Genomic DNA, 27,692 nt, shown 5'->3' on the forward strand with positions numbered 1-27,692 from the left:
AGAGGGAGCAGTTTAGATGCAGAGGAGCAGTGAGCGTTGAGCTATTCCCCACTCCGCATTTCCCCTCAAGTGGACCCCCTGGCAGTGTTTAAAATGCGTGCTCCCTGTGTTGGGAAATGAGGCACAGGGCAAAAGCTGCTGGGGATTTGCAGCAGGGCAGCAGCAAGCAGAGGAAGATTGAAGCATACAACCCTCACCTGCAGCTTCTCTGATCTCGCTCCATGCACCTACACCTCCCCACAACTTCCCTTGCTATCCATCCATCCCCTTGCCTCAAGCCCACCACCCTCCCACATTGAGCTGTGGTCTGCTGGAATAAGAATGTACCGGTATGCACCCAGCACATAGGGCCAGATTCAACTAACCCCACCCCAATGGTGCTGCGGGGCTTCTGCTGCCCTGCTACCCTTGTGTCTCCCCCAAATTCATGCTGGGGGTGGGGGAGAGAACCCCCAGAAAGGCAGCAGGAGGAAAAGATGGGAGAGCACTCTGTCTTGGAAAGCGGAAATGCTTATGCTTGACAGCAAATGATCGAATCGGAAAGACGCACTGAATTCCACCCGTAAATTCTACAGCCAAAGTTCCTCGGCTGGCTCCCTCCAGCCTGTTTCCATGGACTCGGCAGAGGAGCAAATCCAAAAGAGGTCCCCTCTCTGGTTCTTCCCCTGGAGCCGCCCCCTGGCTTCCAAACGGACGAGGTGGACAGCTTTTAAGTCACAGCCATCTCTCTTTTATTGGGGGTCACGGTTTAATTCAGACGGGCAGGAGTTCCGCTTGGCGAGGCTTACAGAGGAAGTGGTGGAGGTCGCTGGGGACTGGGGCCCTCCCTCCTGGGAGACCAGGGACAGCTGCGAGTGGAGGGAACTCAGCTTGTTCTGGAGGTAATCCAGGGCAGTGGCTTTATCCCTGCAAGAAGGGAGAGGGAGAAGCATGCGAGACGGCTGCTTAGGGTTGTAGACCCACAACCTGCCATTCTCTCTGTGTGTGTTCCATTCCCCCCCGCCCCCGAATCCCGGCTGATAGGCAGCCTTACTAACCAGTACCCCATCATGAGCTGTTTGGGTCCCTCCTGCCCCACCATCTGAGCCTGTCATTTAACCGCCCCATGCATGAGTTTTGATGTGCACTGGCGGTGCAGGGAACCTGAACTCTCCCGCTCAGCTCTTCCCTTAGCTGAACAGCAAAACAAACCGCAGGGTGGCTGGCTTTTACCATCACATCCGAACCGGCACTTGCGGCTTGTTTTTTATTTCTAAACAAAACCACAACCCGAAGTCGAGGTTTGCTTTTCAGTATCCCAGCGGTGGTTTCTTTGGCGAGAACGAACCACGAGCGCCGACTCAGGCAGCCACTTTGTGGTTTGGCTTTCCCAACTCAGCTGATGGGAAGAGCAGAGTGGGGAATCCTGGGAACTGTAGTTGCGAACAGTGCTGGGAACCGGCGCCCTGTGAGGAGTAAACAACAGCTCCCGGGATTCTGTGTGAGCACCCGGGCGCTTTAAATTTTGAGTGGGTGTGGCCTATGTGGAAAGTTAAGCATTATCTTAAACAACCACCACCCACGTTAGGTTTAGTTGCATGCAGATTTAATTTATCATTAAATAAAACTCATTTGGTTAGTTGGTTAAAATGTCTTCAACCCTGATAGCCCTAATTAATGCATTTACCCTTGAATGATGATGATGATAAATAATTTATTATTTATACCCCGCCTCTCTGGCTGGGTTTCCCCAGCCACTCTCGGTGGCTCCCAACAGAATGTTACAAACACTATAAAACATCAAACGTTAAAAACTTCCTGAAACAGGACTGCCTTCAGATGTCTTCTGAAAATTAAGTTGTTTATTTCCTTGACATCTGATGGGAGGGCGTTCCACAGGGCGGGTGCCACTACCGAGAAGGCCCTCTGCCTGGTTCCCTGTAACCTCACTTCTCACAGTGAGGGAACCGCCCTAGGAGCTGGACCTCAGTGTCCACACTAAACAATGGGGGGTGGAGATGCTCCTTCAGGAATACTGGGCTGAGACACCTTCATCATGGTGGAGGCGGGATTTTGCAAGGGTTTGGCTCCAGGATCAGGGAGTTCCATGGGCCTGTGGAATGTGCAAGGCAGAGCAGGCACCGTCCATGGAGGTTCCCCCCCCCCCCCTTGCTTACTCACTCCGTGGCGATCTTGGCCCGCTCCAGATAGTTCTTGGCTCTCAGGGCATCATCCTGGGCCAGGCGTACATTCGAACTCAGGGCATTTGCTCGTGCGCGAGTGTCCACAGCCGTGTGTTCCAGATCCTGCCTCCCAGTGACCAGAGCAATTGGAGTTGGGTAAAAGAGAGAGAGAGAGAAGGAAGGACTACAGAGCCATCACCCAACTAAGGTAGGGGCAAGCCAATTTAGGGCTGCCGGCAGTGCCGACCAACTACGGCTGTTGCTTTGGCAAGTGATACCGGCTTGCTATGCTTTGGCTGTTAGGAGATGGTGATAGGACAGGGGTCCACTTGGAAATGGCAGAGATATTTCAGTAGGAAGTTTACTGAGCCTTTTGTGTCCCTGCACATTTCTCCGGCACCCCCTGGTGGCTGTGCATGATCCTAAGGCAATGGGATGCCAGCTGAGGATGAGAAAAGCTGGGCCACAGGGCCACAAGATACTGCAAGGTAGCAGTTGATATGTCAAAAGGTTGCTGGCCAAGTTAATTCGGTATCAAAAGATCCAGCTGCCAGCCACAGCAAGCTCTGGCAAGCTCTGCCACCTGCCTTATTCGGCCACAAATGAGGGGCAGAAATAGTTTGGTAGTTGCTGCAAAAGACATTCCGCATGTCCCGTATTGGGTTTTTCAGCAGGCAGGGGTATGTGCTGCTGAGAATGCGAGCCCAGGTGCAGCCGAAAAGGAGCCGCGTGAAAAAGCTATGCCTGGGGGGGGGGAACCCCAAAAGGCACTAATAAGGGCTAAAATGAAAAGCTGTTCTTTAAAACAAGTGACAAAGCCACAGGCGATTTTGGTGGCCACCTAAGAACTACCCCCCCACCTCTCCACCCGCCCCCCCAAACCCCATGCATTCTATTTTTTTTAATTTAAAAAACCACTTCCTTTTTTATTGCTCCTATGCATCTCCCACTGTGATGTCAGAGTATTTTTTTTTAAGGCCCGCTGTAAAAATTGTTTAAAGATTTTTATACCGACTGCTCCCATAGGTACCGAATGACACCCCTTGCTATACAGGTCTACCGTGAAGTCCCAGTAGGGGTTTCCTCCCAGGTTAAGTAAGAATCAGGCTGCAGCCTCCATGCAGTTGTTTGATGTTTGCAGCCACCTTGTAAAAGATCTCTGGCTGGAAAGGCGAGCTGCTAAATGCCACTGTCCCATTGTCAAGGCTGAGCGACAATTTAGCACCTTCCCAACTCAAGCCCTACAGGCAGGGGGTGGCTGACCTGTGACCCTCCAGCAATTGCACAAAAAAGGTAAAGTAAAGGTAAAGGGACCCCTGACCATTAGGTCCAGCCGTGGGGTTGTGGCGCTCATCTCGCTTTACTGGCCGAGGGTGTACAGCTTCCGGATCATGTGGCCAGCATGGCAAAGCCGCTTCTGGCGAACCAGAGCAGCGCACGGAAACGCCGTTTACTTTCCCGCCGGAGTGGTACCTATTTATCTACTTGCACTTTTGATGTGCTTTCGAACTGCTAGGTGGGCAGGAGCTGGGACTGAGCAACAGGAGCTCACCCCGTCGCGGGGATTCGAACCGCCGACCTTCTGATCGGCAAGCCCTAGGCTCTGTGGTTTAACCCACAGCGCCACAACTCCCTATTGGCTTCATCCAGCACAGCCAGTGGCCGAGGATGAAGGGAGACAGTAGCTCGGCATCACCCAGAAGGCAACAGGCTAGCCAGCCCCTTGCCCTATGTCTGTGCCACCAGTATCTGGCAATTTCACTGGCTTGTCACCTATTGGTGGAGGGGAAACAAAAAAACGCTCTCTCCCTTAGGCTGGCTGGGGCTGATGGGAGTTATAGTCCAAAACCACAGAGGGCAGAACTACATTTCTCTTTGTTTCAGGCACCCATTATTCAACTTCCAAAAGAGCACTCTAGATGCAACTGCTGAGAGTATACACCCTTCTATAAAGAGATTCCAGTTTTGCTTTCCAGAAAACCTGAAGCTTGCACACAGAAAGGAGGGGATATGGCCGGGGATTAAAACATTTCCAAAATACCGCGTTCCCCTCCACTTGACCACTGAATGTCAATTTTTCTCACACACCCCAAACCCTGGAATTTTTAGGGGTGAGAAGTCGATACTTTCCCCTTGTTTTAATTCCCACCCCTTTCCCCTGCTAGAGTGAATATCCTCCTTTTTTTTAAAGAAGTAAGGCCACTATTATTTATATGGAAACCAGAGAAAAACGAAAAAGAGAGCGATGCAGCGGAGGAGGCAGTCGCCCAGTAAGTGGCTACAGGAAACGCAGTAGCCCTACAGGCTACGAGAGCAGGCCCAGCCCAGGAGGAGATGGCCTTTTTCACAGGCAGATGACCTCAGAGAGCTGCTGCCTGTCAGAGTTGGTGATACTGGGCTCGGTATGTAAGGCAGCTTTCTGGGAAGTGAGCCCACCACAGGAGGGGCGGGATCTACCTGAGCCCAGATCTCTGGAGGTCCAGGGCCATCTTATCTGGCCCAAGGGCAGAAGAATGCTCCAGCAAGGCTGCACTCTGGAATCTTTTTATTGGGGGTGGGGTGGGGGGGGTGCAGAGGGATCACGGTACCATTATCTTCTTCTGCAAGCGCTGGCAGCTGGGGCATGGGCCTGGGGGGACCGCCCTCTGCTTCAGCTCTTCCAGGACGGGCGCCATGGCATGCTCGACCATCTGTCTCAGCGTGTCCGTGTTCACAAAGCTATAGCTGTGGCCGGGAGAGAAAAGATGGGGGTAGGGTTCACATAAGGACAAGAGGTCGAGAGCCCCTTCCCTTCTCCTATCCTGCGCTCCCTGAAAGAGTATCTGAAGAAGTGTGCATGCACACGAAAGCTCATACCAAGAACAAACTCAGTTGGTCTCTAAGGTGCTACTGGAAAGAATTTTCTATTTTGTTTCAACTATGGCAGACCAGCACGGCTACCCACCTGTCCCTGAAAGATCTCTGCCTGCTTAGGTTTTTTTTTTAAAAAAGGCAGTCATGGCCACAGATCTAAAGGTAAAGGTAAAGGTAAAGGGAACCCTGACCATTAGGTCCAGTCGCGGACAACTCTGGGGTTGCGGCACTCATCTCCCTTTATTGGCCGAGGGAGCCAGCGTACAGCTTCTGGGTCATGTGGCCAGCATGACTAAGCCGCTTCTGGCGAACCAGAGCAGCGCACGGAAACGCCGTTTACCTTCCCGCCGGAGCGGTCCCTATTTATCTACTTGCACTTTGACGTGCTTTCGAACTGCTAGGTTGGCAGGAGCTGGGACCGAACAACGGGAGCTCACCCCATCACGGGGATTCGAACCACTGACCTTCTGATTGACAAGCCCTAGGCTCTGTGGTTTAACCCACAGCGCCACCTGCGTCCCAAGGCCACAGATCTACATGGCTTTATAAGATGGTTAAGACAAACTGCACGGTGGTGGCTATCGACATCAACCAGCCAAGATGGCTGTGTTCTGCCTCCACAGCTGGAGGCTGCAACGCTTCTGAAAACCAGTTATAGACTCATAAAATCGTAGAGTTGGAAGGGACCCTGAGGATCATCTATAGCCCAACGCCCTGCAATGCAGGAATATGCAGGTGTCCCATACGGGGGATCAAACCTGCAACCTTGGCGTTATCAGCACCACGCTCTAGCCCACTGAGCTATCCAGGCTGACCAGATGGGTACAGGCCCATTCAGGGAGGATAAGGCGATTGACTGGTCGTGGTGGCTATAGACGGCCCTTGGATATCAGTCGCTGGGAACAGCAAATGGTGCTGTTCCGCTGCAGGCCTGCCTGCAGGTTTCCCACCAGCATCTGTTTAGCCACTGCATTGTGGCTGCAGGGCTGGGTGGTCCACTGGTCTGATCTACATCCAGACATACATACCAATACCAGGAAGACTGGAGGTTTGTTGGTTCATTATTTTTGTGAAGAAGCGGAAGCAAGAATCCAAATCTTAACACCTGATTTTGTAGGAAACTGCCAAGTCTGTTCTGAAACTCTGGCGGCAGCCAATTCTAACGTGAGCAACAGCCTGCATGCTTGCGTACTATATTGCCCCCTTCTCTCCCATGAATTTCCAGTGATCTTGTGATGTTGAGTGCGTTTGTGGCCCTGCCGTTACGCTGCTCTAACATATAGCATGCGTGTGCAGAGAGTTCTAAATGGTGAGAGTCTGCCACCGCTGTATCGTTTGAACGGTCTTGGAGCCCTTCCACCAATGCCCTGTGCCCAGCCTCCTTCCTTCTGCCCGCACTTATCCCAGTTTTGGCCTCCTTGCTCCTGGCTCGGCTTATATTCCCCCATCCTGACCCCCCCATCCACCCTTGTGTGTCTCTGAAGCCGGCACCTGGAACATCTGGCACAACTAGCAGGGTGCCTGTCGGGTGTCTCCAGGGGCTTGAGTGCTGAGAGATGCCGCGACACATCCTCCATGAGCGACTTCATTTGCCATAGGCCATCCAGGTCAGCGCGGAGCTGGGTGAGAGAGACAGACGTCCGCTTGGCCCTGGCGCAGGAAGAAAGGGAAAAGGGGGAAAAGGCAGTGGCTATAAACACAACTACAGTGGTACCTCGGTTTGAGAACTTAATCCGTTCCGGAAGTCTGTTCTTAAACCAAAGCGTTCTTAAACCGAGGCATGCTTTCCCATAGAAAGTAATGGAAAATGGATCGATCCGTTCCAGACGTTGAAAAACAACCCGTAAAACAGCAATTTAACATGAATTTTACTATCTAACAAGACCATTGATCCAAAAAATGAAGGCAATAATCAATGTATTGTACTATAAAATAAATAAGACAGTATTGTAGATGATAAAAATTAAAACATTCCAGCCGCGCAAACAACATGCTCGTTCCTGTCTCCATTTGGGCATTACCAACAACTCAAGGGCACTTCTTAGATGGCCAAAGGACTTGGGAAGGGCTAAGGAGGAGTAGGTTCCAAGGAGAGTGGGATCCTGGCCCAGGGAGAGTCGTGAGGGCCAGAGAGAGGACCTTGGAGGGCCACCTTTTGTCCCGTGGGCCAGAGGTCCTTTGAGAAAGGGGGCACCCGATTTGGCTCGGGAAAGACACGTACGTGGCAGAGACCTCATCCAGCTCCTCTCGCAGCATCCTGAGCGCCTGGCCGTGTTCCAGGTGTGTCCTCTCCCACTGGGGAAGCACCCCCTCCAAGCGCACTCCCAGCTGGGCCAGCAACCGCAGCACCTCCTTCTGGGTCAGCCCATCCCGCTGAGACCTCCCAGATAGCTCCAGCATGCATTTCCTAAAACGTGGGAAATTGGGGGGGGGGGAGAGACAGCCGTGTTGGGAGGCAGGGAGGGCTCTAACGAGGCACCACCTTCCCCGCTCCTGCTCCGCACCCTTACGATACCTGATCTCTTCCACGCATGCCAAGGTGGCAGCCGTGTTCAGCTTTCCGTCAGCGCCACCCTCGTCCCCTGGCCCTGTTCGTGACTGCCCGCTCTCCAGCGCCCCTCGCAGGCTGTTGATGGACGCCAGGATCGTAGCAGTGGCCCGCTGCAGGTCACCATCCTCCAGGCTGGGGGCTCTCAGGGGTGAGGCTGCTGCGCTGCCCACCAGGTCGAGGAGCTGCTTGGAGACCCCGGATGCCATCCGCTGCTCCAGCTCCTGCCACTCTCGCTCCTGCCGACCGAGATCCTCCGCTTGCACCTGCCGCTGTAAGAAACGCAGCTTCTCCTAAATGGAGAAGGGGGACAATGATGCTTGTTTGTTGCTTGGGTTATTTATTCATTTGTTAGGTAAAAGTAAAGGGACCCCTGACCATTAGGTCCAGTCGCGGACGACACTGGGGTTGCGGTGCTCATCTCGCTTTACTGGCCGAGGGAGCCGGCGTACAGCTTCCGGGTCATGTGGCCAGCATGACTAAGCCGCTTCTGGCGAAACAGAGCAGCGCACGGAAATGCTGTTTACCTTCCTGCCGGAGCAGTACCTATTTATCTACTTGCACTTTGACGTGCTTTCGAACTGCTAGGTGGGCAGGAGCAGGGACCGAGCAACGGGAGCTCACCCTGTCGCGGGGATTCGAATCGCCAACCTTCTGATCTGCAAGCCCTAGGCTCTGTGGTTTAACCCACAGCGCCACCTGCGTCCCAATTCATTTGTTAGTTTGCAAGTAAATAAAATTCATGTGTAATACGGTTGCCATACGTTCAGAATTTCCTGGACGTAGCCAGTATTCGGCCCTCCTAAGCAGAGTCTGGGCTGAAATCATTGAAATGTCTGGGATTTTTTTTGGGGGGGGGGAATGCTCAACCACTTTGGGCAAAAAAAACCCTCAACAACCTTGGCTAAATAACAAACAAACAAGCAAACAAACACTAACTTTTGTGTCCAGATTTTCACTTTTTGAAATCTGGCAACCCTAATGTATAATAATAATAATAATAATAATAATAATAATAATAATAATAATAATAATAATAATTCAATTTATATACTGCCCTTTAGCAAAAGATCCCAAGATGGTGTACAACATTAAAAACACATCACAGAACGTGAGTGATAAAAGCATAATAAAATAATAATAATAAAGCATATTGACAGACAGCCTAATAAAAAAATAGTTATCCTCCGCCACCCCCACACACTTTCACAGGCCATAGATTATTTATTAGCCATAGGCCTGGGTAAAGAGGAATGTTTTTGCCTGGTACCTAAAGACATGTAATGATGGTGCCAGGCAAACCTCTTTGGGGAGAGCATTCCAAAGCCGGGGAGCCACCACAGAAAAGGCCCGCTCTCTGGTTGCCACCCTCCGAACCTCTCTGGGATGGGGGACACTGAGAAGGGCCTAAAAAAAACTTATTCATTAGGGGGGTTTGCCTCTATGAGCCTCCTTGTATTTTTTCCCCCTTAATAAAAAACCAATTGCATGTTAGCCTCCCGTCTCCCTCTGACCTGTGAATGACCTGATATTCCTGTTGGCCCTGTGACACACATATAGGCAATTTTTATCAGCGTGGCATGCAAAACTGCAGCCTTGTCCTCAGTTTATTCTAGGACCTCCTGGCATCCCCCTCACCTCCAGCAGCACCGAGTTCTTCTTGAGCACGTTGGTCTTGATTTCAGCATCCTCTACTGATTTTGAGACCTTCCGGCAGCTCTCCTAGGGGAGAAGATCACAGAGATTCAAACACTAGCCCAATAACAGGAAAGGGAACAGAGAGAGCTAACATGATTCTTCATTCAGTGCAGAGAATAAGGTTCGACTAAATGTTCCTTTGGGGTCGCCGCAAAGCCTGTGACCTTATAGCTGTAAGATGCAATGCCTGCAGAAAAGGGGACTGCTGAAATGTTCACACCAGTTTCTCTGTTGAAGAAATGGTCCTTGTCAGTCAGGTCTGCTAAGTATCTGCTTTGTTAGGTAAGTTGGAGCAAAAGTGCCACTGCCACAGAAACAGAGTAGCTGGAGACACTTCGGAAAGGTGAGCTGAAAGGGACATGGATTTCTCTCTCCCCTGCTCCTCACCAGCTGGAGATTATGGACTCGGCTACATTAGTAAAGAAACAACGATTTTAATGTGCTATAAATATGCAACACCAGAGGGCACCAGAGAGCAGGAATTTTTTAATATGATTTTCCATAGGTTTTTTTTTCTTTTGTTATAACAATCTAATTTTTGACTTATTTATAGTGTTTTCCCCCTGTGTGTAGATCCACCCTATGTCATCTTGAGATGTGTCTATGAAAGAGCCGCAAACTGGCAACTGGGAAAGATACAGAGAGCTTGGCTTGTTCTCTGCAACGAATCCAGTTCTGTGGCAATGCAAAGCCTCCCTAGAAACCTAAGGGGGGGGGGAGCAGGATCTATTGAAGCACTGATGCTATGAGTCCTTCCATCGTATGCTCAGTCTGTATGCATAGGCAAATATCACAGAAAATGCCACCAGCCTCCTGTGGCCTTCATTCCAAGGGAACCAAATCAAAGGTGTGTGCTTGGTATCCCTGAAACCTCTCGCCGCTTGGAGATAGGGACACGTGTAAGAATATTTACCATCACATTTATATCTCACCTTTCCTCCAATGAGCTCAAGGTGGCCCTTGCTCGCCTTTTTATCCCCATAACAACCCTGTGGAGTAGGTCCAAGGTCTCCCAGTCCAACACTCTTAGTTGATCCTCAAAAAACCAGGACTTTTCCCTTTGCAAAAAAAGCTGCAAAACCTTTATCTGATCCTCAAAAAAACAGGGCTTTTAGAGGAGGAAAACCAGAAAAATAATTTTTTTTCTTGTTTCCTCCTCTAAAAACGAGGTGCGCCCTATGGTCCGGTGCGCCTTATGGAGCGAAAAATACGGTAAACATGAAAACCCTTCACTATACAGGATTGCCTTCAGACGGCTTGGGGGGTCGGATAACTCCATACCCTCCCAGTATTTATCCAATGAAAATAGGGACATCCGAAGGTAAAGTGGGACATTCTGGGATCAAGTCAGAAACTGGGACGGCTTCTCTAAATCAGGGACATCCCTGGAAAACAGGGATACTTGGAGGGCCTGGTATTTGTCTATGTTCGGGTAGAACTGAAGGTGGTGGACTAAACCTTTCTAAACTGCACTGTTTTTTTGGGTTTTGGTTTCTTAGAATTCCTGAGCAGCACCAGGAACAAGGTTGCTAGTATTAGAGTAAACCTGCAATTTACGTGGGATTACATTATGTGGATCGCGACTAAAGCCAAAATCACATATAGTCAAAATACATTGGATTCAATGGTGGGTGGGACTGTGGAAGTATATTTTCCCGGGCACTGGCCACTTTCCGCCCCTTTTTTATTTTTTTTTATTTTTTAGCTGCCAAGCTGAATGCATGCAAGCTAAAGGTAAAGGTACCCCTGACTGTTAGGACCAGTCGCGGACAACTCTGGGGTTGCAGCACTCATCTCACTCTATAGGCTGAGGGACAGGGCCGTCTTTAGCAGATACGGCGCCGGGGTGCAAATATCCGCCCAGCGCCCCCAAATTACCATGGATAGCGTTGGGGTGGTCGTAGCTGCGCACTGGCAGCCATAGTGGGGCCCAACTCTCCCCCATGCCGCTGCAGGGAGGAGAGCGCAGCTTCCCTCCCAAGCCTCCTCGGGAGGAGAGCGATCCCCGCAGAGGCTTGGGAGGCAAGCTGCATGCCCAACAGCCAGCCTGCAGGGAAAGGAGAAGTAAAGCCACACAGCTCCCACACTTGCTGGGGTGCCCCTGAGAGGCCGGCGCCCTGGCGCGACGCACCACTAAGCCCTATGGGAAAGACGGCTCTGCTGAGGGAGCTGGCGTTTGTCCACAGACAGCTTCCGGGTCATGTGGCCAGCATGACTAAGCCGCTTCTGGCGAACCAGAGCAGCGCACGGAAACGGCGTTTACCTTCCCGCCGGAGCGGTACCTATTTATCTACTTGCACTTTGACGTGCTTTTGAACTGCTAGGTTGGCAGGAGCAGGGACTGAGCAATGGGAGCTCAGCCTGTCGCGGGGATTCGAACTGCCAACCTTCTGATCGGCAAGCCCTAGGCTCAGTGGTTTAGACCACAGCGCCACCCGCATCCGCATGCAAGCTAAATGTGCATAAATTGTGGGCTTGCTGTACATCAATACCGTATATCAAGAAAACGGAATCAACTAATTTGTAAATTGTATATATTAATAATTACAAAACCTACGCATTTCATCTAGCTAAGTCTGCATGAAAAAACAACAACAACCCAGCACGTTACACAAAGAGAACAATAATTCAATCAATCGGTGCACCATTAATCCAAAACAACTGGTCTGGATGACACAGACAATCAAATTGACTGCCTTCAAGCCAGCTATCCGAGGGAAGATCTGTGCGGCAGAAGCTACCCTGTTCTCCTGGCCTGGACAATGTCACCTCATTTGCTGCTGGAGAGGAACTGGTCTTCATCAAGAGCAGGAAAGCCAGAATGCCATTGACATCATCAACAAGTTGCTGCTCTTTTGCATAGAAGGAACTATATCCCTGACTGGTGTTGCTTGAGAGTAAGTGGAGGCAGGAATAGCAAATCCTCTTCTCCCCTGCTGAGTTTTGCAAGGGCAACACTGAGACTAAGGAGGAGGAAGTGCCATTTTTTAAACTAGTTGTTAAGTAAGCAGGCAGGCAGGCAGGGCATGGGCTGCCCGAAGCAGTGTTAGAATTAGAAACTCAGGTATACAGTGGTACCTTGGTTCTCAAACTTAGTCCGTTTCGGAAGCCCGTTCCAAAACCAAAGCGTTCCAAAACCGAGGCGCGCTTTCCCATAGAAAGTGATGCAAAATGGATGAATCCGTTCCAGACTTTTGAAAGCAACCCCTAAAGCAGCAATTTAACGTGGATTTTACTACAGTATTTAACTAGACCAGTAGCTGAACTGGGTTCCACAGAGTCACACAAAAAAGCCGCAAAAACAAAAACGCAAAATAAATAGCAAAAACAGACAGACCTCAGCGTAACACTCAAAATGGAATTGTGGCACTCAAAATAGAAGTGTGGCACTCAAAATGGAAGTGTGGCACTCAAAATGGAAGTGTGGCACTCAAAACAGAAGCATAACACTCAAAACGGAGCACGTTTGGCTTCTGAAAAAAGTTCGCAAACTGGAACACTTACTTCCAGCTTTGCAGTGTTTGCGTTCCAAGTTGTTGGAGCACCAAGGCGTTTGAGAACCAAGGTACCACTGTATAAGCTGGGTGCCAGATGGCTCCTTAAACCAGGGTTACAGTCGCCAAAACGGGGTGTCTAGTTGCCATTTTGGGGCCAGATGGCTGAAAAGTCGTATTTCTCACAATACGACTTTTCGGTTCCTGAAATTCATTCTGACTGTGCAGCTAAAATATCACGGGTAGAATTATACAGGATGTGTGTATGAAAACCGTCCAGATCCAAGGATGTCCAAGCAGGCACCTCCAGATGGTGGAGATTTCAGGTGCCATCCTGGTGCCCGGGCATCTTCACTTGGTCACAAGTGGCTGAAATTGCCTGGTCCCTGGTGAATTTTAAACACAGGCCTGAAGGCTTCCTGAGGTTTGTTTACGTTATTGATTTCATAAAATTTATATAGCGCTTGATTGTAGGGGAGGGGACTCAAAGCAGTGTACAAAAGAAATATGAAGCAACGAACGTGGCACTAAATATAAATAAATTACAACCATAATTTAAAACATACAGAAAATTAAAACAACAATAAAGTAGACCAAAACAAATGAATACTCATACAAACTTTTTGAAACATCTGAGTAGGCTTGTCTAAACAAGAATGTCTTCAAGCATGCACCAAAAACAATACAGTGAAGGTGCCTGTCTGATATCAATACGCAGGGAGTTCCGAAGTGTAGGTCCTGCCAGCCACACTGAATGACCAAATTTTTACAGATGCAGTGTGGATGTTATGTGGCACCTGCAAATGGGTACATATGAGGCGATGGGGCACTGCCACATTTGCCCTCATGGACTAGCCCAGTGTTTTTCAACCACTGTTCCGCGGCACACTAGTGTGCCGCGAGATGTTGCCTGGTGTGCCGTGGGAAAAATTGAAAAATTCAAAAGAATTACTTTATATATAGTCAATATAGGCACAGAGTTAAATTTTTTAACATTTTCTAATGGTGGTGTGCCTCGTGATTTTTTTCATGAAACAAGTGTGCCTTTGCCCAAAAAAGGTTGAAAAACACTGGACTAGCCTATAAGAGTTGTGACTTGTAAGAACCTGTGCTTGAGTTTGCTTTTCCCTCCTCCCGCCACTTCGCTTTTCCTCAAGTGTCCTGTCTCTTTGTGAGCCTGAGGGCAGGAACTGCCTTGGCGCTGACACCCACATTGAACATCCATACAGAGACTTGTTAAAAAACCTGACCACACCCAATAATTCACTAAATATCATTCCATCTCCGTATGTTCTTATTTAAATCAATTCTAGAATAATGCGAATTAAAATACAAGAAGTAGCACAGAGCACAATAAAGTGCAGTGAAATGGCATTACAATAACGAAGTGGAATACATTAGGATATAATAAAAATGTGATCATTAACCATAATTATCCCACTAATGTTTTTGGTTTTTTTAGTTTGAATGAATGGTACCCATTAATATCTACTCCATATCTACTCCTCATAGAGTATACAAATAAAGCCATGTTGGTTTGTTTTGGTTTGTTAGCAGCAGGTTGATTCCCCTGAAAAATCTGCATTAAAAGAAGGGGATTTTTCCAATTGTCCTGGGCCTCTGGCAGTACTCCCGCTGCCATGGAAACAAACACAAACTGCCTTGAGGCCCTCCCGCCAACTCATTCAGAAGGATGTCATTCTAAAATCTATTCTAGCTAGTTGTGTAATCCTTAGGCAGAGCCAAAAGAATTAAGTCCATAGGCACCCCCCCCCCAATTTGCAAGTACTGTACCCACCAATTGGAATAAAACAGGAATGCTACTTCCATATTTACATTCTTTCAGACCATCTTGCTAAATTAGCATGACAAAAGCAAAGAGCACATGGGTGTAGGCAGGATTTTTTGTTAGGGGGTGCAGGACTTTGGGGAGGGGGGAAGAACCGATGCGATTGGTCAGTTAATTCAGTATTTCTATTGTTTTACTTGATATGGGGGGGGGCAGCTGCCCCTTGGCTATGCCCATTAAAGAGCACCATTCCTTTTCCAGCTTCATTTGAAAATTCTAATGGGGGCAAACTCGAAGTGCTCCTTAGTTGGTCTCTAAGGTGCTACTGGAAGGAATTTTTTATTTTTTTATTTTGTTTTGACTATGAACTTGTAAGCAGCTCTGATTCAACAATGGCAAAGCTGGTTTTAATGAGAGGATGAAAGGGGAGGTCGGAATGGCTCTTGGGCACTTTACTGATTGCATGTTACGCTGCGCTTCCTCCAAGAAGCTCAAGGTGGGGTCCAAGATTTCCCCTACGACTTATATTCACAACAACCCCACCAGGTAGGTTAGGCCGAGGCAGCGACTGGCCCAAGCTTCAAGACTTAGATGGGATTTGAACCTGGATCTTCACTTAGTTCAGATCCAGCACTGTACTCATGGGCTGTGTCGCTGCTCAAAGGGCAGGTGACTGGTGAGTCTGGCACCCGGAATAACCTTGAGCCCAAATACACAGGCACATCCTAGCCTGGGGAAATCAGCTACATCAGTCAGAAATCAGTGTCTTGAACGTGTCACAAACATGCAACACCAGATGGCACCAGAGAGTAAAAAAAAATTCTATGCGATTTTTACATTGTGTTTTTTCCCCTCCTTTTGTTATAACGATTTAATTTCCGACATATTTATAGTGGTTCTTTTCCTGTGTGTAGATCCATCCTAGGTCATGCTCGGAATACTGTGTACTGTTCTGCTCCCAATCTCAAAAAAAGGAGAGCATCCGTCAGGAAATGGTGAAGGAAAGGACAACTAAGAGTGCAACCTTTTCCATGCCTACTCAGAAGTAAGCCCCTTCGAGTTCGGTGGGACTTGCTACTACCAGATAAGCATGCATGGAATTGCAGCCTAAAACGATTGAAAAGGTCGAAGCACATTCTATGCAAGAGAAAGCTAACGTTTTGGGGGACATATAAGATTGGTGCACATAGTTAGATCCTAAGTACAGACGTGATAGGGGTTTGTAAAAATTATGTGTGGTGTAGAAAAAAAATAGATGCAGACCCCTCCCTTTTCTGATGCTAGAATTTGGGGACCTCCAATGAATCTGATCAGCAGTAGGTTCAAGACAGACTGCAGTGCATAATTATTATATGGAACTCACTGCCACACGGTGTGGCAACAGGCACTGGCTTCAACAGCTTTAAAAGGGAAGTAGACAAATTCACAGTAAATTGGTAAGTCAGTGGCATTGTTCAGAGGCAGTGTATTCCCAAAATTTTGGCTGTTGTGGGGGCAACAGTAGGAAAGGACTGTTGCCTTCCATACCTATTTGTGGACTTTCCAAAGGGGTTGGCCACTTTGAGAAGCAAAATGCTGGACTAGGCAGACCTTTGGTCTCTTCTCACGTTCTTTCTTCAGCCTCTTAGTAAAGATCTCTCCACTTTTGAGCAGAAATGGTTGCTTGGGTATGTGGGACACAGCTGCTTCCCACTCACCAACCCCAAACACAGGGTCCCTTCTGTTACAGGAATTCTAAGGTCTTAAATATAGAATAAACGTTGATAATTGCACAAGGTAAGCACACATACATAAGTATATAAACTACATGTCTAAAATAGTACAGGAGAGCAATCCAAAAGCCATCTTAGCTCTCCTAAAGACTCTCAATATTTCCTCTGCCTCCTTAATCTCCCTCGCCTGAGAACAGGTAGGCAGATAGCAATCAGGGGAAGTTCCTGAAGGAATTCCTCTCCTATATCTATGAACCTCCTTTGTATATTAATTTTCATTTACAGGTAGGTAGCCGTGTTGGTCTGCCAGTCAAAACAAAATAAAAAATAAAAAAAATTCCTTCCAGTAGCACCTTAGAGACCAACTAAGTTTGTTCTTGGTATGAGCTTTCATGTGCATGCACACTTCTTCAGATACCTACATATCTGAAGAAGTGTGCAGGCACACAAAAGCTCATACCAAGAACAAACTTAGTTGGTCTCTAAGGTGCTACTGAAAGGAATTTTTTTATTTTTTATTTTGTTTTAATTGTCATTGTTTGCCCAGATACTCTGCCTGACAGGCATCCTGATGCTCTTATCAAATGCTAATATTTTTTTTAACTGTGTCTGGAACCATGTAAAACTTGCTAAATCCTCACGGATATCACACGCTGGCCTGCCTGAGGCACAGTAACCCCACCTTATGTGTGATGTAATTTCTGACTGTCTGTAGAGGGGGCTGTCCCTCTCCACGCAAAAATGCAAACCCTTAAAAAGAGATGTCTCTTCTTGTTTCGGGGGTTTCTCTTGCCTCCTTGCCAGAAGAGGAGGGGACTCTGTTGCAACAGAAAAATAAATATCTGCCTTGCCTTCACTGGATCCAGGGGCATAGGTGGGGGTGCTCCGCCCCAGGTGTCATCCCTGAGGGGTGGTGACAACCCCCCCGGGTGGATCGCCCCACCCCCGGGTGCACGGCATGTGAGCCGCTCCGGGTGCCTGAGAGGCTAGCTCCGCTGCTGGATGGATCCTGCCTCCATCCATTCATCTCTGACCGATCATGGACTTAGGGGTACTCAGTCTCTTGGGGAGTTGGGCAGCAAAAGCCAACCACCCCTATTTTTCCTATATCACTTCCAACTCTACAAGTCTATGATGATTCTATGTCTTGAGCCGGCTAACACATCCCTCACCTTGAGGTGGGTGCAGTACTCTTCCAGGTCCTCAGCCTCCTGCCTGCGCCGCTCCAGGTTTTCGCACAGCACTGTGCACTCACTCTGCACACAGAGCAGAAGGGGAACGGCTGAGAAGGCGGAGAGGGGTGTTCTCGAAGGCAAGCAAACGTGCAAGGGGGTGGCCTTGTCCCTGCAAAGAAGCAGCCCTCACCTCTCTCCCTTTCCAGCAGCTTTGTGGCCAAATCACTCTAGCACAGTGTTTCTCAAGCGGTGGCAGGCCTCAGCGCCACCACGCACCCAGTTGCCTCCTCCTCTCTCGCCCACCCTGCCCGCTGGCCACGTTGCTTGGACCAACGCTAGATTTGCTGCTTGCTAAAATCAACTCCTTGCATGCCAATTGAAGAGGTTCAGGAGACTGGGGAGTTGTAGCAGATTTTGGGGGACGCAACCAGGTGCCAAACAACGGAAAGCGTGGGGAGAGTACCAAACATTGGTGTTGCTGAAAGTTAAAAGCCCCACGTCTGCCACCGGTTGCGAGGAAGTGGGGCAGAGGAGAGATGAAAATGGGAGGGTCTTGCTCCTCTGAGGGGAAAGGAACAGAGGAAATGTTGAAGGAAATTAGAAAGGCAGAGAGAAGGTTGATATTTTTTGGTAATAGCAACAGCCGGGGAAATAAACGAATAGAATAAAAGGAGGAAGAAGTGAAACACAAAAGGGGCAGGGAGGAGGAATGAACCTTCGGTTTGCAAAGGTACAAATCAAGTGTGAGAGAAGGGAAGGGGGAGCAGAAATAACGACAGATGAGAAAAAATACTTGGCTGAGGCTTGGTGGGGAGGGAAAATATAAAATGAATTGCCTGCCCCACATAGAGCCTCTGGGTCAGCAAATTCTGCCTAGAATGTGGAGGCTGAGACATGTTACTTCTACAGCCAATGCCTGTACTTTGTTTGAGGAAAGCTGAATTGTGGAGCTCCTTGCCACAAGGAAATTGCTCTGAGGGGAAAAAAAACATTTCCAAAGTATTAGGCATCAATAGAAAATGATGTCAGTGGTTGCCAGCTGGTTATTCCATATGCCATCCTTAACTGCTACCATTTTGTGACTGGTTCTGCCCCTGCACTTCAGTTTTGTGCCTCAGTTACTTTTTAGCTCTCTCAAGTGGGCTGCAAGGGAAGACATTTTGAAAACCCCTCTTCCATCTTCCCTTTACTGTATATAGAAGCTCTACTGGTGACAGAAGAGCTTGCTATTTTTTGTGTATTCTTTCAGGCTAAACAATACAGAACTACCACGTGTCCCCACCCCCATATGAAACAGGCAAACACAAGACACAAATTCATAAAACAGTTGAAATTCAATCATGTTCTTATCAAAATTCCCAAATTAGAATCCACGCTTTTTTCCATTTTTTTTTTACCACTGCTTCCTGTGACAGAATTCTTAATGATACAGAACCCCCAAGTTTGGGTGTCAGGGAAGCAATTTTGATTTTTAGAAGGCATCTTAATGCCTATGATACTTGAAGAATGCTGGGCATCACAACCCCCCTTCAACACACATACAGGCCTGGTTCACACATAAAGTCAAGCTACAGTTAATGTTAGGCTAACCATAGTTCAAAAACCATAGTTAAATCTGAGGTGACTGACAGCCATTCAGTTAAACCTTGGTTTATTACACCCTTTCCCTATTAATGGAGACAAAAGCCAAGTCTTCACATGCAGCTCTTTAATTCTGGGGCACTGACAGCCCCTTCACCATAGCTAAGGAGAATGTTTGAGTTTATACACAATGCTAAACTATGGTTGATATGAATTGAAGTTTATAAACAAGCTACAAGTCCTGGTTAACAAGTTACCTTTAACCATGGTTAATAAACTGGGGTGGGTTCGCACACAACACTAAGCCATGGTTGATAAACCACAGCTTTACAAACCATGGTTTAGTATTGCGTGCAAATCAGGCTGCTATCACAAGGGGGTGGGGCATCGTTACCAGGTCAATGGCCTAGAAATGCCTCTGATGTAAAAAGGATGAAGGTGCTGAGGTGGACATATGTATGCCTAGCTCACTGGTTCTTAAACTGTGGTCCTGGTGTATCTTTAGGTGGTCTACGAAGCCAACAAAAACAGTTGAGAAAAGGCTGAAGAGCCAAAGTACCGTACATTAAAAAATACACCGTAGGCCGAAGGGGCAAGTCACTTTAAACATGAAAATGGAAACAGCTTGACTCTTCAGCAGTACAAGCAGCTGCAGTGTAAAAGTTCGCTGGAAACACCAGTGGCGGGCTGTTCTCCTTGGGTGTGCATAGAGTTTTGTTGGACTGTAACAGAGGCGCCAACTTGCGCCCAATATTGAGGGGGATGGGTTGTGCTTGTGATGTCATGCATGATATGACATTTTGGGAGGAGCCAGGGGACGGAGCCAAACGCAGTGATGTCGATGATGATGATGATGATAATAATTATAACCTGCCCATCTGTCCGCTTTCCACAGTAAAAGGAGGAGCCAGCCAGCCACAGAAGCTGCACTCAGCTCTGCACCTGGCCTCCTCTGCTCCCTGACAGTAGGGAACACTGAGAGGGGCCCCCAAAACAATTTATTGGGGGGGGGTTTAAAAATGCTTGGCTCCATGGACTGTGACCACATGTGCCAGACACAGCAGCGGATAGTGAATTCAGAAGCCTTTTGGGCCCCCTGCCACAGGACATAAGCTAACAAAATGCGGTCAGCACAGAAACTTGACAAACCAGCTTAGGAGCCCTTGAAAGAACCAAATTAAAGAACCAGTGATCTAGCGGTCCATGGCTGCATGAGATGAACAGGGCAAGCTCGGGGTGGTGTTAGCTTGTGTGGCCTGTGCCGGAAACTGGCGTTGGGAGGGGGACAATCTCCAGACCTGCAGGTTCTGAACATGGCGGTTGACCTTGGACGTCCTCTCCTTGAGGCTGGTGATGGAGTCCTTGGCTCGCAATAGGCCGCTATTGCTCACTACCTGCTGGGGGAGAGCGTAAGAAGGGGGTGGGTCAGGTGAATAGTCCAGCTTAACTCCTGACCTCTCCACACTTCCTGGGCATTTATTTCAACTCGAGGACTTTACAAAGCCGGTGGGCGCCTGAAGGCAGATGCCACCGGCCACTGGGAGGCTGCATGCTCCCAAGGTGTCAAGAGCACAATTCATGCACAGTGATGAATCCCCTGGTGTTGCAATTAAATGGGAGAAAGTGAAGGGCAGTTATTCAGGGCGAAGCCAGTGGAACGAGGAGACTGGGGCAGTTCAAAAGGTTTGCAACCCCAGGTGGCAGAGGCAAGAGACCCCAGGAAACGGCCCTTGCCGGAAGGGAGGGAGATCAGTTGCCAGAGGGAATATTATCCTCGCAGAATTTGCTAAATAACGCATTTATTTATATATTAAAGGCATGGCTTTTAAAAGCATGCTAAAGGGTAACCATTGCAGAATTTGGGGAAGGGTGGGCAGGGATCTTGCTCAGAGTAAGGTAATTGAGAATCACGCACACAAGCACAGCCCTACATCTGAGAGAATACGGCACAGCCTGAAATTGCAAGTTTGGACTGACCACACCTCTAACATAGAGAGCCCGCTGGACTCCAACTCCCATCAGCCCCAGCCAGCATAGCCTGAGGTCAGGGAGGATGGGAGCGGTAGGCCAGCAGCAGCCTGAAGGGTGACAGGTGCCACACCTCTGACCTACCACTCGTCCACGTTCAACCCAGCCCCAAAGCCGTCGGACACAAGAAGCACACATTTCCATCCGAAACAGAGTAGTCAACTTTTTCCTAGCCCTGTGCCACGAACGACGGGACATGCAGAAATTTGGAAGATGCAGAGTGGGGTGGGTTTTTTTTTAACAATTAAAAAAAAAAGTTACCAAAAAAAAAAAACTACACCTGCTACATTTTTACCTGTTAGTGAAGGCACAAGAGAAGAGCAACAACAACCTTGTTTCAAATATGTGCCCTGATTAGGTTTACAATGAATATATGACATTCCAAATGACACTGTTGCACATTTATGAATTAGTAACCGTTGAAGTTATGATTAAACTACATTTTATCAGTTGATATTACATGCTAGTTGATGAGAGAGAATAGGATGACCACCTCAACCAGTTTGCAGAGGACAGGCCTCAGACAGGGTGGTAGTTGTGGCCAGTTATGGTGCAGTGCAAGGCAGTGTGGTCCAATGGCTAGAGTACTGGACTAGGTGGGGAATTTATTTCACTGCATTTCAGCTCAGTCTACTTCATAGGCTTGTTGTGGATGCCACCCTGAGCTCCTTGGAAGAAAAGTGAGATTAAAATGCAATGTTGGAATTTGTTCCTAACCAGGGCCGGATTTAGGTTTGATGAAACCCTAAGCTACTGAAGGTACGGTAATGGGGCCCTTTATATGTCCAGGTGTCCTTTGTCAACAACAAATTGTTGCTGTTTTTTGAGTTGAAAATATTCTACTGTATATGGTAATTTATGGACCTAATAGGTATCTGAAGCCATAACAAAATATGTATTTTATCAAAGTAATTGTTGAACTGAAATACAATTAAGAAGTATATTAATAGTGAAATAATTATTAAGCTCTAACTTAAGTTTTTTTCTTTTAATTTTTTTTTTGGGCCCCCAAGAGAGTGGGGTCCTAAGCTGTAGCTTGTTTAAGATAACGGTAAAGGGACCCCTGTAAAGGTAAAGGTCCAGTCGTGGATGACTCTGGGGTTGCGGCGCTCATCTCGCGTTACTGGCCGAGGGAGCCGGCGTACAGCTTCCGGGTCATGTGGCCAGCATGACTAAGCCGCTTCTGGTGAACCAGAGCAGCGCATGGAAACGCCGTTTACCTTCCCGCCAGGAGCGGTACCTATTTATCTACTTGCACATTAAGATTTGGAACAGCAATAATGAAAATAATAAATGATAAAAAGAATACTAAAAATAAAAAAACAACAAAACAAAAGAAAAGAAATTAAAAGAAAAAGGAAATAGAAAAAGAGCAACATCTGGGCCGAGTCATGAAAATATACATATTGAAAGCATGTTTAATGTCTAATTTAATGAAGAGATATAATGGGAAGCCCAAGGAAGAGATTATGTCCAAATTCAGCCTTACTGAAGCGAACAGGAGGCTGGAATGAACCTATATTTTTAAAGAGTTTCTGTAATAAAAATATATGGATGAAAATGTATATGGAATTAGAGTTATATGTGTAGGTGTGTCTAATGTGTATTTGTTCTATGTGTATGTATATGTATATGTAAGTTTGTATTTTGATTAATACAAATTAAAAAATATTTTTAAAAATATTTTTAAAAAACCTATTTATCTACTTGCACTTTGACATGCTTTCGAACTGCTAGGTTGGCTTGTTCAGTTTATATGTAAATCCGGCACTGTTCCTAACAATCAGGCACATCCTTGGAATTGCTCATTTGGATTATTTCCAAACAACATGTAAGACCAACTGGAATCCAAGAAAGGAGGCTTGCTGGTTTACACAGGGATCCCAAACTCTGTGTACTTTGCCCTTCCCATTCCCCCTTTTTCTTCCACAAAATAGAGAGTGGGGTGGGGTGGAGTGACTGTCCCAATATCTTCATTATGATTTTGCCACCCTAGGAAGTGAGGGTGACATGCCAGTCCAAGCCCTTCCTTAGTTCTATGGATATTCATGCGCCATTTAGCCAGGTGTGGTTTTTACATTTTGCCTGAATTCAACAAATGTGTCTCAAGCTTTCCAAAAGTGGTTATTCTATGCATATGGGGCATGTGTGTGAGTCTATTTTTTTAATACCAGAGGACTGCATTGGCAGAGAGAGGCTACCCGTCTCATCTCCTGCCTTGCCTTACCGAGGGATGTGGGATAAATTCAATTCACTTTGCAGTTAAAGGCGAACTTCCCTAATTCGAACTTTCCAAAACAATATGTGAACTGAAACAGCCGTCCTTTGAAATTAGCAGTTTTCTGAATTTTGCAACGCGGGTCTCCCCAGCCAAGTTATGCGGACAAAAAATGCATACACGTTTTAGGGTAAAGTGAGCATTAAAATTATTACTACTTATTAAATTTGTACACCGCCCTTCCTCCATAGATCTCAAGGTGGTTCATGATGCCTACACTGGTGAAAAATAGCATACCAAAATGCACCGTAGTGGGGGAAATTGCTTTGCAAAAAAAAAATAAAATGTAATATTAGGAGAAATTTGCACTGAAAATGCTGAAGAATTTTCACGAGGACTTTTATTATTATTGCAAACTGATATGGAAATGTAGAGAACTCAAATTAAGGTGGAAAAAATGGACAGATCTGTCCAGCCCTGCCTTTCCACACTGCCTTGCCTGAAAATCACTTTGCTCCAAGTCGGCTCTCCTACTAGAAATGAGCTTGGCAAGGAAGAAAACTGCTTTTTTTGTATAAGTAAAACACACACACACACACACACACACACACACAAATAGCCCAATGCAATGAGGTAGTAGTGGAAGGACTCGGCTTCCTCAGCCCCCACACTCATTTTTATGTAAGGAGTAAACCAGCTACCCATCTGCACCTTATGTGTGAATGCTTCCGATGCATGCAGAAATATGTGTGGCTGCTCCAACACCTCTGATCTGGCCCAGAGACAAAAATCCCATCTTATCCTGCAGGTTCAGTGTCACCAATAGACTATTATTATTATTATTATTATTATTAATCTAAACCAAACTTCCGAGTTGCTTAAGCTCACTACTAACCAAACGCCAGCCCTGACATAAAGGCACTGGAATATTTCCCAAATGGCTGGAAGAAGATGCCTACGTTGACCCCTGGAGCTGAAATCTACAGCAGGCATAGGCAAACCCCGGCCCTCCGGATGTTTGGGACTACAATTCCCATCATCCCTAGCTAACAGGACCAATGGTCAGAGATAATGGGAATAGTAATTCCAAACATCTGGAGGGCCGGAGTTTGCCTATGCCTGATCTACAGCCTTGGAGTTATGTGACCCACAACAGCCCACACCCACAGGAGGGGAAACTCCACATTCTGCACCCGCCGCAGCCTCTGACCCAAGGTGCATTGCAGAAAAAGCACCACCCTGAGGTGGCGTAAGCGACGGATTCTGCGTCCGCCTGACGTTTGTTCAGAGTAGCTTCTGCTCAGGTTTCAAAACATTTCCCCTATTAGAGTGATGCATAAACAGCTCGTCCTATGCTTGGTTGTTGCAACTGAACTCCGGCCCAAATTTTCAGGCAGTACCAACCCCCGTCCATTTGCAGCGCTCCAGGGCAGTGGTTCCCAGAGTGGGCCACGCCGCCCGCTAGGGGGGCAGTGAGATTACCAGGGAGAGGCAAGAGGGTGGCAGAGAGATGCAAATGACTATCAGACTTTGAAAAGCTGTCGATCAATTTCATTGAATGAATTAAACTAAACAGTTTTAACTGGGTTTTGAATAAGTGTGCAATTAAGTGTTTTGAATTTTATTCCTCAGCGGGTTATGCAAACCGTTACGCTTATTTATAGGGTGATGTAGGGGGCATTTGGGGATGAGATCAGGGAACCAAAGGGCGACTGTCCCCAAATGGTTTGGGAACTGCTGCTCTATGGTAGCAATGTATCCAGGCTGGGCTATGGATCTGAAATGTATGGCCAAACCTGGAAAGGGTGAGAGTCTCTGTTTGGGAAGAGTGTGGTTTCCTTGGCCGCCCTCACGACAGAACAATGCGTCTTCACAACTGCTCTCCTTACCTGTTGGCTGGAGGTGTCGTCTTCATCCTCGGACCACGCTGACTTGATGGGGAGCAAGGGGTCCCTCCTTTCGCCACCTGCTCCTCCCGGAGGACCCCCGTCATCTGTGGATTCATTCTCAGTGGTGGTAGAGTCATCACGCTCCCCGTCCGTCAGGTTCAGGAGCGAAACGTTGGTGCAGGCAGAGGAGCGCTTCAAGTTGAGGTTGGGGTTTTCATTGGTCACGGTGGGCTCAACCCTGAGGTGTGTGTGGGGAGAAAAAGGCAAATGCATACATTAGCCAAGACGACACCCCCATTGCGATCACTTTCAGATTTCAGAAAAGCAACTGTGTTCGTCTGGTGCAGCAAAAAGGGATTTGCGGCACCCCGGAGGCTAACAGATTTATTGTGGCATCAGTTGTAAGGGGGGGGGGTCAGAGAGAAAGGGGTCACTTTCTAAGAGAAGGATGCTCTTGGCCAGTCACAATTTGGTCTCCCAAGACTACAGTTTCTGAGTTCTAATCCCTTTTCTGAGCCAAATACCTAAGGGAAGCAGGCAGAAATCCTAGGTCTTGAGAGGAAGGCATCAGGTGGGTTAAAAGGGGGCGCAGATACAAAACCAGGGTTTCTGGGTACTCAGTGACAACAACGCTCTTGAGCACATCTTTGCCTGGCAGTTCAGCTAAAGATGTTCCTTTCCAAGAACCATACTTGCTTGAGGCCCACTGTGCTGGCTAAGAGCAAAGAGGAGAGAGGAATAGGCTTGAGGTGGCTCAGCAAGAACTGAGATGGCTAGAGCAAGGTTTTTTTGGGAGTGAGAAATCTCTGATTCCATGGGAAGGGCTCAAGGGGCACAGGGTACTGGAGCAGGGATGCCTGGGCCCCTGAGTTATCGGAGGAGGGAAGGTTTCTAGCATCTATCTTTGTTGAAAGATCAGGAGTCAGACCACACTAATTCTGGTGTGACACCCTCACCCACCCAGCTTTCTAGAGCTGTAGACAAAACCCCTTGCACAGGAACGTGGGGAAGTGCCTTAGGGCCTCTCCAGACTCTAGGTGGGTTTGGGTGGTCATTCTGCAACATGTCATCGATGCAATAACAACACATTAAGCAGAGGATTTGTACCAGGCTGTTCACACATCCTCTCCGCTTTTATTAGTTCTGCGAAGCTTCTGGGGTTTTATTGTGTTATTGGTGTCTGGAAGGGCATTCTTGAGCTACAGCGGGGACAACCCCACCGTGCCGATACTTTGGGGTATGAAAAGTTACAGGATTTCAGCAGGACGTTACAGCACATGCACTGGTTGGGGACGAAGCAGCATGGCCACCCCGAAACTTCTGCAGGCGCAAAGCGTATTGAAAGGGAAGTCGAACTGATACACTATCACGAGCACGAAGCGTCATGACTGCACAATAAAATGGATGCCTGGAGGGAACCTTAAGGCTGCTTCTCCAACTAGTCCAGGACTGTCTACACCAAGGGTGGGGGGAGCCCTGACCCTCCAAATGATGCTGAATTACAACTCCCATCATCCCTGGCCACCGGCCATGCTTGCTGGGGAAGCTGGGAGTTGTAGTTTGGCTACATCTCGTGAAGAGTCGCCAGTGGAGAAGGGTCTTCCCCACTAGCCTCCTACTTAGAGATGCGCTCCACCACTGATCTCCAGTCCCTCCCAACAGATTCTAACATGTTCCCAAGTAGTGCATTGAACTCCACCTCCACCCCTTCCCTTCCCAGGGCTCCCACCCATGGAAAGAGACGGCTTTCTTCTTTTTGGGGAAGCCCTTCAGGCTGCTCGACTTCCCCAGCTGCTCTTTGCTGCCCTGAGCCCGACTCTCGGTCCCCGTTGATGTGTCTCCAGCTTCGTTTATTTCCTTGGACTGCCAGATGGTCTTCACCACAAAGTTGGCCATTCCTGGGTTGGGTATGGATTATTTGGTTCAAGCGCGGATTTTCTTTCCTGTGCCACGACAGGGAACATCTACCGCCTCCAAGCCAACCGGCACTCCAGGGAGGGCGGGGGCCTCCCAGCTGCTCCCCATGACCTCACAACAGTTGCCATGGCGCCGGTGATCACATGGCTCCACCTTCCTAGCTTTTGCCCTGCGCCGCCAACATTCTGTGATGTCAGTGCTGTCGCCATGGGAAAGAAGAATCTGGTGCTCTCGATTAGTTTATTCGGACTTCAGCTCCCATCTGTCCCAGCCTGCACAACCAATCATGAGGGGCGATGGGAGTGGTAGTCCAAAACATCTGGAGGACACTAAGGCCCTATCTGCACTATACATTTAAAGAAGTGTCATACCACTTTAAATATGCATGGCTTCCCCCAAAGAATTCTGGGAGCTGTAGTTTGTTAAGGGTGCTGAGAGTTGTTAGGAGGCCCGCTGTTCCCCTCACAGAACTAAAATTCCCCAGTTGCTTTAATAATCAATCTTTGCCAGGGGGCTCTCCTAACAACTCTCACAATTTTTAAGAAGCTACAGTTCCCAAGAACTGTTTCTCTGCCCTGGTTTGATCTCCATCTTTTCCCCTCTTGAATTTTCAAGATCTCGCTTTGTC

General features: G+C 47.9%; 1 protein-coding gene across 8 annotated transcripts; it reads right to left on the minus strand.

Moving 5' to 3' along the window:
• Positions 1-707: 707 nt before the first annotated feature.
• On the minus strand, positions 708-27,184 carry TSKS (testis specific serine kinase substrate). Of its 8 annotated transcripts, none has more exons than XM_033170591.1 (11): positions 26,877-27,184; positions 25,148-25,385; positions 20,311-20,409; positions 17,429-17,512; positions 9,202-9,285; positions 7,531-7,856; positions 7,237-7,422; positions 6,507-6,665; positions 4,751-4,886; positions 2,161-2,285; positions 708-906 (listed from the first exon to the last, which is right to left on the minus strand). In XM_033170591.1, the coding sequence occupies exons 1-11, from the start codon at positions 27,041-27,043 to the stop codon at positions 732-734; spliced, it is 1,779 nt and encodes a 592-aa protein (XP_033026482.1). In that variant the 5' UTR covers positions 27,044-27,184; the 3' UTR covers positions 708-731. The 8 variants fall into 8 exon arrangements, with proteins under 8 accessions (XP_033026482.1, XP_033026481.1, XP_033026480.1 ...); XM_033170590.1 differs by having other exon boundaries at positions 20,311-20,406; positions 26,847-27,184; XM_033170589.1 differs by having other exon boundaries at positions 26,847-27,184.
• Positions 27,185-27,692: the final 508 nt, after the last annotated feature.

Source organism: Lacerta agilis, chromosome 14 (assembly GCF_009819535.1).
Source record: "Lacerta agilis isolate rLacAgi1 chromosome 14, rLacAgi1.pri, whole genome shotgun sequence".
Taxonomy (NCBI): Eukaryota; Metazoa; Chordata; class Lepidosauria; order Squamata; family Lacertidae; genus Lacerta; species Lacerta agilis.